This window comes from Typopeltis vanoorti, chromosome 12 (assembly GCF_054136105.1).
Source record: "Typopeltis vanoorti isolate ZY-2024b chromosome 12, IOZ_Tvanoo_1.0, whole genome shotgun sequence".
NCBI lineage: Eukaryota > Metazoa > Arthropoda > Arachnida > Uropygi > Thelyphonidae > Typopeltis > Typopeltis vanoorti.
In genome coordinates, this window is record NC_143560.1 from 43248406 (window position 1) to 43262395 (window position 13990).

The following is a 13990-nucleotide window of genomic DNA, read 5'->3' on the forward strand; positions in this document are numbered from 1 at the left end:
TCTCTTCAGCGGGAGCCAGGCCCAAGTGGAGAAACCAGGCAGAAGCATTAGCAAGGTCATCTCCACCTATAGGAGTTGACAAACGTTGTGCTACCTTCTTATTAAATTACTCTGGATTTAGAGAAAGATTTTGAAAATTTATTTTTCACTTGGTTAGACTATAATAAATTTAGTTTAATCCTTTATCCAAGCGTGCGCAAACAAAGTTTGCACCTGAAAGTATCTTCAGCACTGGGTTAAGGTGGTACAACACCAGGCAACTCGTTTCAAAGGTGGAACAGGCTAACATCACTCCTATCTCAGTATCTCCCATAATGCAAAACACATCTCCTTGCAGATATGTATAATGTTAAGCATTAAGGGAAGGGCCACTACCCGGACTAGTTTGGCCTTGCTAATGCTTCTGCCTGGCTCCCACTGAAGAGATCTCAATAAAGGTCAAAACTAGTCTGGGTAGTGGCCCTTCCCTTAATGCATAACATTATACATATCCGCAAGGAGATGTGTTTTGCATTATGGGAGATACTGAGATAGGAGGGATGTTAGCTTGCTCCACCTTTGCAACGAGTTGTCCAGTGTTGTACCACCTTACCCCAGTCCTGAAGATACTTTCAAGTGCAAACTTTGTTTGCTCACACTTGGATAAAGGATTAAACTAAATTTATTATAGTCTAACCAAGTGAAAAATAAACTTTCAACATGTTGGTTAATTTGTTTGATAATGTTGTCGCCAGATGCATGAATATGCACATGGCAATGCATTTTTTGAAACTGAGCACATTTCCAAAAAATCTTTTCTTCGTTTTCTTTGTCTTTTATAAATAAATGACCATTATCTCTCAATTTACGCTTCATCTTCTCGCTTAAAATAAATTCCAGAGGCATCATGCAATAATTGTAATTATTTTATAAATTGGTTCTTAAACTTCAAATTTTTAAACACTTACCAAAAGAAAAAAATGTTGGGGATTGGACTTCTGAGAGCATGTGACATAAAACCGTTAAAATTGAAATTTTCAGTGCAGAACTTCACTTCCAAATATCTAATCAGGAATATATTCACAGTAGCATCTCCTACATAGTAGTGAAAAACAGCAGTTTTTATACTTTGGGAACCAGTGGTTAAATTCAGTTGGGGCTCTCCTGGTCCCTCCCCCAGAACTTTTTCATGCACTGGACCCAGAACATTTTACTGTTTTGTGACTTTTCTCCCTTTATGGTAATTAAGCCTAATGCGAAACAGAAATGACAGGTTATTAAGAAGTGCATATGATTGGTGCAGTATTAACAAAAGATCGAATTCCATATGTGAAACTGCCATAACAATGTTCACTATATATATATATTTCTTAGTTTTAACATGTTTACGAATTTTAACACGTTCGGTTGAATTTCATTGCTGCTTTGCGAACTCACACACATCTAATTAATAACAATAGTTTTTAGTTAGACACTGTGTTTGCCATATGCTTTTGCTTGAGACTATACAGCATAGTTTCTGTATGAGGCGACATGTCATTCATTCATTAGTGTCGTTTTTATCCAAGTTGTCTTTAATTACACTATTTGTTGAGAAATATATTACACTGACTGCTCATACTTTATTCACTGACATAAAAGTAATTGTTTTTCTTGCCTCTGCAATATGGTGGCTATTGGGAAGAGCGTGTTGATTACCACGAGAGCAGTTACTATCGCCACAACGTGCACGTGTTTAAGCTTTTTCTCATGTGCGAGGGTATATGTGAAACTTTAATTTCTTTTTCCGAAAAGTAAAATCAGGCATGGTGCAAGTTATAAGTGAGGGCGAGTTATTATTATTATTATTATTATTACACCACACCTCCAGGGAGTTCAACAACTCATCGAGGGAGGGTACCTGCTCTACAACTCTGTCTCCACCACTCATCCATAACCGACCACAACTACACCAACTCCATCTACCACCGCCACTAGTATTTCCACAGACAATCACAAACATCCATGCCCACGCTTGGATTCGGAGCCGCAGCCTTTTGGCTGGAGAGCAGATCTGCTAACCACTCAGCCAGCCAGGCTGGCCGAGTGGTTATATTCGAGTAAGTATGGTATTTCAACTATAAATAAGTACTTTGGTACCTTCTTTAACCCTGCAGAAGTCGTGATCGAAAAAATTGCAGCTTAGGTCGCATGTATCTGAGAGATACATTCATTACTAGTATGAATGTATGCAATAAAACTTTAAAAAAAACACTATAAATATCATACATGGTGGTTTATTTATTTTCAGATACAATCTAGAAATTATTGAAAAAAAGAAACAAATAAAAAAAAAACTAAACCAATACTATACTGACATTGGAGTTCGCGGTGTCTCTCAGATACAATTTATTATCAAATATCACACACCTTTACATAACATGTGTTAAACCAAACTGATTTCAATTTTCTAGCGAATAACGCTTTCAGCAAATTTTTTCTGTGATGATTTTTCCTGCAATGATTTTTCCTTTTAATGAATTTTCCCTGTGATGAATTTTCCTCTCGATGAGTTTTCCCTGCGATGATTTTTCTTCTTGATCAATTTTCACGTGATGAATTGTCCATGAACCATTGTGATGATATGGTCATGTTTTTCCTGGCTTGGCCTTGGACCTCTGTTTGTGGTGTCATTCATGAACATTGAACTCCGAAAGGTATTTGAACATTCTGGACAAATGCAATGCTTCATACTTTTTGGCGTTTCTCTGGAAATGACCATCGTCTCTTTCAGCAAGACAATGGAACGTGTCATAAGGCTGCTACTGTAACTGTGTGGTTTGTGGACATGAACATCACCCCAATTTACTGGCATTCACAGAGCCTTGATCTCATCTCTATTGAACATCTGTGGGATGAACTAGAGCATTGGGTGAGGGCAAAGGACATCTACTCCACAACACTCCAGGACCTCATTACATGCCTACAAGAAGAATGGTCCAAAATTCCCATTGATTGTTATCGTGCACTTGTGAAAAGTATGCTCCGTAGGATTGCTGCAGTCATTGCAGTGAAAGAAAATCCTACATCTTGTTAAGCTGGGTACCTGTTCCTTCTTCCACTCCTTTTCTTACCACATGCTCTAGTAACATTGACATCAGACACCAACCTCTGTGCAAAATGTCTATTCCTCATATACTGTTATTCATCACACCATTATGCAGGTACGATAATGACCTCTTATGCTTGATCCTTCAGTCTATTGAAATATTGCTTCCAATATCTATCTGTTAATCATCTTTTCTCAGGTAGTTAATAAAGGCTGTTTTAATGTGTTGTGACACATTAAAGTATTAGCTGATATGAAATACGGAATGTGATTTATCTGCAGCAGTTTGATCTACACTTTCACAGCTATTCTGTGAAATTATATAAGCAAAGTGGATATTAAATCCAGCATTATTTCAAAGCTGAATTTAGAAACTATGAAAGCTTTGTAAGGTAAGTTGACCAGAGAGCTTATGGGAATATATTCCCCAGTCTTCATGAGTTGCCTTAGTGCAGACTACTTAAGAGACATAGGTGCCACCCTAGCATCTATATATTTGCCTTTTATTAGTCTACTTAGAATAAGGTTTGACTGGCCTGACAGCTGTTTTGAACTGATTGGTTCTCTTCAGAGACCAGGCAAAAACCTTAAGAGAGCAAAAATTCTCATTCAGTTCTAAGGAACTTGAAATGTCAGAGAAATGGTCAATGCATAAAAGTAATTACTAAAATAAAGAGCCAAAAGGCTTCATTTGGCTAGCAGGGGAAGAAAAAAAATACTTTCTTCATCCAGTCTTTTGAACTTGAGACTGAAAATTATTGTATCACATTGTATGTGTATGACCAAATATCAAGTTAGTAAGCTGTGATGACTTCTACTTTTGAGAGAAACTTGTGACATGAAATTAAGAATTATCAACACATTAGCACACAAAAAAAGTATATTTAATATAATTGCCAAATATTTCAGTTTGAAAATAACAAATTGTCATCAGTGGCTTGAACAGGAAACAGTTTTTTACAAGTAGAATAAAAAAAATTGATCATTCAAAATTAGAACGAGCCACATGTATGTTTACCTTATGTTTACCTTTCTTTGGTGAAATATCATGATTAGCGATGTAACATCATGTGGCTTGTTCTAATTTTGAATGATCAATTGTTTGTATTCTGCTTTGTAAGAAACTGTTTCCTGTCAAGCTACTGATGATAGTTTGTTATTTTCAAACTGAAATATCTGGCAATCATATTAAATACACTTTTCTTGTGCTAATGTGTTGATAATTCTTAAGCTGTGATGACTGTTTATATATAATATATATAGAAGTTTGAAAATTATACCGAAATTAATATTTCTGAAAAAAAGGCCTATGTTGCCTTGTGTAAATATTGCTTGCTCCATAATGTGATACTACCGGAATTAAGATTATAGGTATGATTCTAATCAGAAATACCCAGAAAAAGAGAAACTTTTTCTGGGTATTTCTTCATCTCCTCCCTGAGTTAATTGATCTGTGACGCTGGCATGTGGAGTTTATCTTCCTGGAAACTGGGGTTTTTAATGCTACACCTCAGGAAAATTGACTGTTGAATAGAATTTACACCATTTCAGACAACAGTAAGAGTATTAGGGTTTAGGGTCAAGAATTATAAACACGTTAACACAAGAATATTTTAATGTTTGCCAAATATTTCAGTCTGAAACTAACAGACTATCCTCAGTGGCTTGATAGGAACAGGATAGTCTGTTAGTTTCAGACTGAAATATTTGGCAAATATTAAAATATTCTTGCATTAACGTGTTTATAATTCTTAATTTAATGTCATAAGTGTCTCTTAAGAATAGGGTTTAGGGTCACAAGCTGGTAGCACTTGTCTACATTAATTATGCCCAAATGTCTTTTATAAATCATTGATAGCTGTGAACTCAGCTATACTTGATGACTGTAGAGTAAAGTCAAGCTGCCACCTGATTTTCAAAAAAAAAAAGGCTACTTCCTTTGGGGAACAAAATGACACTGATAGATTGGTGGTGGGTGGATAATATTTCTTTGAGAGTTCCCATGACAGATTTACATTATTCAGTGAGACATTATTCAGGGACAGATAAAATATTCATTATTCAGGGACAGATAAAATAAATAAATAAATGCAATTTGTATGTAAGAAGAACTACTGATCAACAGCTATTAGCTAAAGCTTAATTCACTAAACTCCCTACCACTCAGCCAGAAAATGGAAGAATCATTCCCGAGTATATAAATGACATCAGTGGGAGCCAAGCTGAGGGAGATGACAAGGTTGAATTGATGCAAAAGGCATATATTTCTCATATATAAGTAGTAAAAAGGGTGTATCACTTTATTAATGAAACAGACAACTTATCGATCAGAGAAAGTTGCAGAGTTTTTTTTTTTTCACTCATTTACAAAGTAAATTGTACTTGCTAAGAAATTATATTATTATTATTATTATCCCAAGACCTCATGGAGTCAAAGACTCATCTGGGAGATCCTTTTATCACACACACAGCTCATCATACTGTGCCTTGAACACATTCAAACTCCTTGCAGACACCACAATCTCAGGCAAGGCATTCCAATCATTCACAACTCTGCACGAAAAAAAACTTGCTTCTCACTCCCCTACTCACACCCTCTTTATACAGTTTCCAGGGATGACCTTTGTTTCTCCCCCCGATTTCCAACTATTTTCTGTAGAACCAGTATTGATCCTGTAAAACCAGTATGTAGTCTCCAGCATTGATCCTATAACAACCCTGTAATAACTTGTAGTCTCTATCATATCTCCCCTCTTCCTCCTGTCCACCAGACTCTGCAAGTTACATCTTCTCAATCTTTCCTCATACTCGACATTCCAGAGGTCAGAAACTACCTTAGTCAATCGCCTTTGGACCCTTTCCAACATCTCTTCATCCTTCTCAAAACCAGGTGACCAAATCTGGGCATAATAAATTTTATTAAATTCTAATCTAGTCATTCTAATTGTAACTCGTGCATATAATTAATTTGCTAATGAAAATGATCCAGTTGAAATTATAATTGTACTACATGAAAATATTCCTATGGAAGTAGGAAGGTTTCCTTCTCTGCCAGAAGAATGCATGAAATTAAAAAACATGATTATGCTGGCCTTGGTTCCTTTGACTGTTTTATTCTTATTTTTATTATTGCAATATACGTACTACATAGAGCTATAGTTTTTTGCCTTCATGGTTTTATTTTACTCACACTGAATTGACATTTCCCCCCCTTTCTTCCTTGTCTTAATCTTTTATCGTATGTATGGCCGGCTGTAATTCTGATTGCCACCAGTCTACAATTTTTCCAGTCCCTTATGCTCTGCAGTTGTGGTATAGTTCTCCCGCCGATTAGAGGTCCCTCGACACTTCTGCGCATGTCAGAAAAAGGAGAATCCATTCCAATAATAGGGTAATCAATCTGTCTTCTGGGATGTGTTTGTTTATTATTACAGGTCGGAAAATTTAGCTTTTCTTTTATGAACATTGCTGTTTTTAAAGTGTAACTATTTTGCATCTATAACAGTTGGAAAAATGTACGTAGAGTATTGACAAAATTAAAAAAGGTATAGCATAAAACAAAAATTTAACTGAGTTTATTTTTAAGAAAGTTTTCTATAAAATAAAAATAATTATACAGAAAAACAGAAATTTTTTCAAATGAATTTAGATATTCTAAACTTACAGTTGAGAGAACAGAGATACTTTAATGTCCTAAACCAATTAATTATTTATGACTTGTTGTGACTCTTTTAACAAACCCATGCAAAAAAAGGTTGGAAAAAAATACCATTATCAAATCCTTTTAATCTTCATAGTCATCTGAATCGGTGTCTGAATCGCCATCACTTTCACTTAAACTGATCACCAAAGGTTCGCATAATTCTTTGATAATTCCATCTCTGTCCCAATACATATTTTCCAATGAGGTGACATGAAAGCAATATTTTCTCCAGTTTTGAACTGTAATACTTTCAATTGCCTGTTCTGAAAGCTTCAAAAGTTTCGACATGTCAATATCTCCAGTTACGTTGCGATGGCGAATGAAACTTTTCACTTCTGCCCAAACATACTTAATAGCATTGATATCGCAATGATATGGTGGTAGCCTCAATGCTAGAATTCCATGCTCTTTGAGCATCATGTCGAATTTAAATAGTTTAGTTGTGGGTGAGTTTCTTTTGACCAAATTAAGCAATTCAATTTTTCGCATATCTGGGGAATGAGAAATGTTATTTGCAGAGAACCAATCCATAAGAACTTGCTTCTTATTAGACCAATTTGGAACTTTGTTTGATCGAATAGAGTGATATGAAGCATTATCAATTATAACAACAGCATTTTTAGGAAGGTTTGGAATCAGTTTTTCTTCTGCCCACTTTTCGAAGATCGTAGAATTCATTTGCTGATGGTAATTGGCTTTGTATAGTAAGTTTGAATTCAGTAAAAAACCCATTTCTCTACCCACACACAAAATTATTATGCGCCGCGAGGCATTTCTGGTTTGTAGCACTCCACAATTTTCTTTAGACTGCCAACATTTTCCATAATTTAATTTACTATCAATCCAAGTTTCATCTAGATACACAATCAGTTTTTTTCCTCCCTGAAATGTCTTATTGCTCTCAAATACTGCTTTCTAGATAAAACAATGTTACTTTGCTCCATGATAAGTTTCCTTTTATTCTGGAACGTTTAAAACAAAATCCAATTTCATGAAGTATTTTCCTTAAAGTTTCTCTTTTCCAAGGAAAATTAATTTTTTCTTTAAGCAATTTCAGAACAGTTGGCACTCTTTTCTCTACTAAAATTCGTGAATAGTTCTTCTTATAACTTCTACATCAAAATCATTTAAAGCTACGGTTTCGATGTTTTTCTTTACTTTGTTTTACGTAATATTAAAATCTTACATATATTATACATTATAACTACTTTTTCATATATACTTTACATCATCTTTGGTTTATATCTTATGTAATTTCTTGATTTAAGATCCCTGTAAAACTGAGCATGATTAGTGAGAGTGATGATGCTGTGATTATTTACGTGGTTGCCAGCCATGTGAGAACTTCTGTGAAGAAAAGGTATATGTGAAACTACAAGGCTGGTGATTATGAGAAGCTCAGGAGAAAACTTGCAGCCGTTGCAGGGAATGAGTTGTTGGGTGGGCAAGAGATCACTGCTGCTATTCATAGACTATTTAATATAAGCAATATATAAATGTATTATAAGGGACAGGAGATTAAATCAGGTAGGTGTGAAATGAATGAATGAATGAATGAAAAGATTAAGCATGCAATACAGAGAAAGCAAGAATTATGAAAGGAACATGTTCGTGATATTGTAAATTAACATCACAATTTCTTAATGTTGTTATTTATTTCTATTATTTGATTTTAATCACTATGACAGATTTGGGTATCACTGTACTGCACCAAAACAAAACAATTTTTATCAAACTGAGTCCCACTATGAAGAGGATTATATGTTATACATTACAGAGGTGAGGGATACACAGTAGTATACTTAGATTTTGCAAAGGCTTTTTATAGATTACCACATGATAAGTTAATAGTCAAACTAGAATGGATGGGATTGGATATTAGATTAGTGCATTGGATCGGAGACTGGCTATCTGATAGGTATCAACAAGTTGTGTTATGGGGGAGCAATATCCCGGAAGAGAAAAGTCACTAGTGGTGTGCTTTATGGGCCATTGCTGTTTAACCTGTATGTTAACAATATTAGCGAAGATTTGGATGGACATTCAATTGTTTACAGATGATGCAAAGTTGTGATGAACTATGAAGAGTAGTGAAGATATGGCCTTACTAGAAGACTTGAATAGATTGAGGGCACAGGAATGGGGGATGAAAGTTCAGTGTTGCAAAATGTAAGTGTAAAGTGTAATGTTGCAAAATTTTAAAATGTAATTTTAAAATTGGGAAACAAAGATGGGATGTAGAACCTACGTTTTGGCAGGAATATATTATTGGAGGTGGAGAAAATAGATCTTGGGGGACTGTGGATAAGGATCTGAAATTTAGGGAACGTATTGCCAAAATTGTAAGGACAATGTGAAGAATTCTGAATGATGCAGAGGACACTGATTTGTAGAGGTAAGGAGTTGTATAAGGCTCTGATTAGGCCACACACAGACTATTGTGCACAGATTTGGTCACCTGGTTTTCAAAAGGATGAAGAGATTTTGGAAAGGATCCAGAGGCAACTGACTAAGGTAATTTCTTTCTGATCCCTGGAATGTTGAATATGAGGAAAGGTTGAAAAGATGCAATTTACAGAGTCTAGTGATAGAATCTGCACAGTTAGTCTAGTGGTTACGCGCTTTGCAACCATATGCGGGAAGGAGTAATCTAGGTTCGATTCCCGTTGGTGACGTGAGGAGCTTAAGGATCTTCCTCAGACGTAGCCAAGTTAGCTGGTGTTGGGCGTGGACAGCAAGGTTTTTTTCCTCCTGCAAAGCAGGAAAACCAGCCCCATGAACACACACTTCGACAGACATGGGATACTAACAGGAATAAGGAGCAGCCACGGTAATTCCATGGGATTATCATTACGGAACCTTACACGGTAAAATGTGTAGGCCTGCAAGAAAGCATAACATACGATGACGAGTAGATAGGAAGAAGAGAGGTAATATGATAGAGACATATAAATTGGTACAGGATTGTTATAGGATCAATGTTGAAGTGGTTTTACAGAAAACGGTGGGAGATCAGGGGAAAACCAGAGGTCATCCCTGGAAACAGCTGTATAAGGAGGGTGGGTGTGAGCAGGGTTTTTTTTTGCATGCAGAGTTGTGAATGCCTTGCCTGAGAGAGAGGTGTCTGCAGAGAATTTGAGTGTGTTTAAGGCACAGTATGATGAGCCATGTGTATGCCTCCTAGATGAGTCTTTGAGTCTATGGGGTCATAGGATAATAATAATAATAATAATAATAATAATATGTAAATCCTGAAAGGTTTCAAAGGCTGGTAATTCCATTGCTGTAGAATTCAAGTTATAAGTGAGGGATTGTAAATAGGAGGAGATTGGGCAATATTGTTAGGAACTTACCAGATAGCTAACAGGAAGAATTTTGAAAGGTTGGAAAGTGCCAGAAGCAGAGAAGTCCTGCCTGGAAACTCATAAATATGTGGTGAATAAGGAAGAATATGAGTAATAATTTATTTTTGCATGTGATGTCTTTGATGTTTTTTTTTTTTTTCATATGTTTTTTGTACTTTGAATAATTCATATGGATCACCAGAGAGTGAGTGTTGGATATGTGAGTATGGTGCAATGGATGTAGCATGTAGATTAAACCCTGATTTTTTTAATACCATTGAGGTATGGCAGTAATAATTATAAGAATTATTTTTATAATAATTCTTGTTAGTATAATTATATTATAGAGCCTCCATAGCTCAGTCAGTAGAGACAAAGAATTGGGTTTGATTTTCGTCCATAATGTGAGGAACCTTTATCTGGTCTCTTTCGACTAAAGGTGAGTTAGCTGATCTCATATTGAGGTAGAGGGTTTTTTCTCCCAGAAACTTGGGTTTTTTGTCCCTCAGAACAGGCAAACCGACCAGTAGAACACAGACAAGAATACTTAGGGCATAGGGTAATTTACAGTTAGTAAATCCAGGGATACTTGGAAGGCTATGGATGCTTAAGTGCCTGTTAAAGCCACTGATGGATGGATGGATGGATGGATAATTATGTAATGTGAAAAAAACACTTGAGCTAACACCTTTTATTCCCATATAGGGAGTAGGAGAGGCCATTTTTAGCCCTATCTAACTTTTGAAGACTGAGTGGGCAGTTCAATCTCCACTGGTAGCCAATCAGAGATAGCTGGACCAAGGCTATCACTAATTTAAGCAGCCTGCATTGAAGAATGGCTCAATAAGTGCTGCCATCTCATGGTCCCTAACGATAACACAATATGTTTAATGTCTGAAATAGTGTGGGTTCTTTGTTCAATTTTCTTGAGTTTATGGGATGCCAAACCCAAGTTTCTCTGAGAAAAAACCCACTTGCCCATGCCAGAAATGGACTAACTTGGGAACCGATTGTAAAAAGGCTTAGATAAAGTTACTCCAGTCGGCGACTAGACTTGAAGAGTCTATCTCCCGGCAGTTTAGTGCTGAGGAGTGCAAACACCACTTCCACTGAGCTACACAGGCTTTTTTAATTATATTTTATTATAAGAATAATAATGAGTTCTGAAAATTAGTTATATCTATTATTATTTTCAGATATATGTTTCATGGAGGAACATCATTTGGATTTACTAGTGGTAAGTTTTGATTATAGTTTAAATGAGTTTAAAATCAGATTTCAAAATTCATAGGCTAGTAAATAATGCAAAAATATTCAAATGAAGCTTTTATTGTGCAAAAAAATATTTAAAATAGATTAATCAAAATGTTATTATGATCATAGAGAACCATAGTATGGCATTAATGTTTTGTTTCAAGAAAGAAACACATCTAGAGATGATAAGTAAATAACTTTTTTTATATAATTAAATTGCCAGCTAGTATTTATCTTTGTCATCAAGCATTTTCATAAGCACACACATACAATATGCACATGCACACAGACACAACCAAAGGAAGACAAATATAGACTGGATTCAATAGCTACCTTTTGTGGATGTGGTGAGGAGAACTTACCTGTTCAGCTGACAATCTCATTATGATAGTCTTTCAGATTTTTGTTTACCACATCGACATTCACCACAATGTCTGGCAATTCATTGTATTCACCAACCACTATCCATGCAAAGAACATGCTCTCAACCCACCTCATACAGCTTCCAGGTATGTCGTCTTGTTCTACTCTCTTCTCCCATTCTATGAAATATTTCTTCCATGTTAACCTGGTAACAACCCTTGACTAACTTAAATGTCTTAATCATATCACTCTCTTCCTCCTATTTATAAGGATTTGCAAACTGTATATCCTCAAACTGTCCTCATATCCCACATCTCAAAAACCAGTTATGACCTTAGTCAGTCTTCTCTAGACCCTCTCCAATATATCCTCATCAACATGAAAACCAGAGGACCAAATCTGTGCACATTAATCCATACAAGGCCTGATTAAGGCCTTATGCAAAGATCCTCTGCAACGATGCAAAGAATCTAAAGTCCTCCATATCATTGCCATAATCTGACTGCACAAGTCGTGAAGACTTGTGCAATGTGACCTCTGAACTTTAGATCCTTGTCCACCAATTCTTCAAGCTCTCTTATCTCTTCAACTTCCCTACTAAGTGTTTACTTTGCATCCCATTGTTTCCTACCAAATTTCAGAACCTTACACTTTGCAAGATTGAAATGACAGTTCCATACTGTTGTCTACTCATACAATCTATTTAAGTCCGCCTGGTAGATCACAAAATCTGCTTGGATCCTTATCACTCATCCCAGTTTTGCATCATCTGCAAACAGTTGTATATCATTAATATACAAATTAAATAACATTGGTCCCAAAACAGATCCCTGTTGCACACCGCTAGTGACTTTTCTCTTCTGAGATAGTCCCTCCTCTTAAACAACTTAGTGATACCTATCTGATTGCCAGTCACCTATCCAACTCACTAGTCTATCATCCAATCCCATCTGCTTCAGTTTGGCAACCAACTTGTGGTGTGGCAGTCTATCAAAAGCCTTTTCAATATCTAAATTTATCACTCTATATGCATTTACCTTGTCCAATAGATTCATCACCTTGTTACAATACATAAGTAGGTTGGTAAAACATAACCTCCCTTTAAAAAACCCATTCTGACAATCACAAAGAGTACTGTTATCAACCCACTTTTGTATCCTATTTCTCACCAACTTCTCCAGTACCTTAACTACAACTCCAGATATAAGATTGGTCTATAATTTGTTTCCTTAGCATTATCACCACCTTTGTGAAATGGAACAATTTTGCCTTCCCTCCACTCCTTTGGGACTTTTGCCGTTGCAAGACTTATAAACAGGTAGGCCAAGTCTGATGCTAATTCCTTGGAATGTTCCCTTAAGACACATAGTAATATGTCATCAGGTCTTATTGCCTTATTGACATCTAATTTACTTAACTCATTCCTATACCTCTTGGTTAGTCACCATTAAGTCTTCTTTCATTTCATTCTCTACAATTGAGCTTCTTATTTCACACTTAGGATGAAACACTCCCTTGAACTGCTCACTGAATACCTCAGTTATGTCCTCTATGTCCTCTGCCGATGTTACCAGTCTCCCACTGTCATCTATTAACAGCATCTTACTATAATCAATCTTCTTTCTGCTGGCCACATAATGAAAAACTCACACGAGTTTTGGCCTGAAATGCTAATTTCTGCTTGTATTCCACTTTTGTTTCCTTACCAACTCTCTTGTTCTGCTCATGATACACTACGTGCAACTGATTATTATCATTATTCATGTTGTGTTGCCTCAAAAGTGCCTTCTTCTTCTTCCAGATTACATGCTTAATCCCTTTGTTCATGCATTTTACATCTACCTTATTCAGCCTCTTCACTTTTGGAATACATTCACACAGTGATGCTGTTATGTATTTCTTTGTCATTTTCCAAGCAGCATTTATTTTCTTACCACTCATATCCTCATTCCATGCTATAACTCTAATCTGTCTCCTAAGCTTGTCATAATTGCAAGCCTTCTACATCCACATATTTCCTTTCCTCACAGAAGTCTTCATATGGCTAGCCACAGTCTGGGTGATCACTTCATTATCTCTCTCTCGCCAACTGGATGGAACTGCGAAACCCCAATCACAGTTACATCCTCTGATGAAATGATCAGGTTCAAAACTCTCTATCCTTGTGTGCCCTCCTCTACATACTGCCTGAGATAGTAGTCTCTAAAGAACTCTGAGAAATTAATTCCATCTGCTTTACAGGATCAAAATGGAGAAACA

At 36.1% G+C, this 13990-nt stretch overlaps 1 protein-coding gene across 3 annotated transcripts in view; it reads left to right on the forward strand.

Annotated features, from left to right (window-relative positions):
- The window catches only part of LOC150100738 (beta-galactosidase-like), a 381618-nt gene that overhangs the window by 234163 nt on the left and 133465 nt on the right, over positions 1–13990 (forward strand). For all 3 annotated transcript variants that reach the window (XM_090401983.1, XM_090401982.1, XM_090401984.1), the window contains one exon: positions 11311–11351. In XM_090401983.1, the coding sequence (XP_090258109.1) occupies positions 11311–11351 (41 nt within the window). The remainder of the gene's footprint in view (positions 1–11310; positions 11352–13990) is intronic.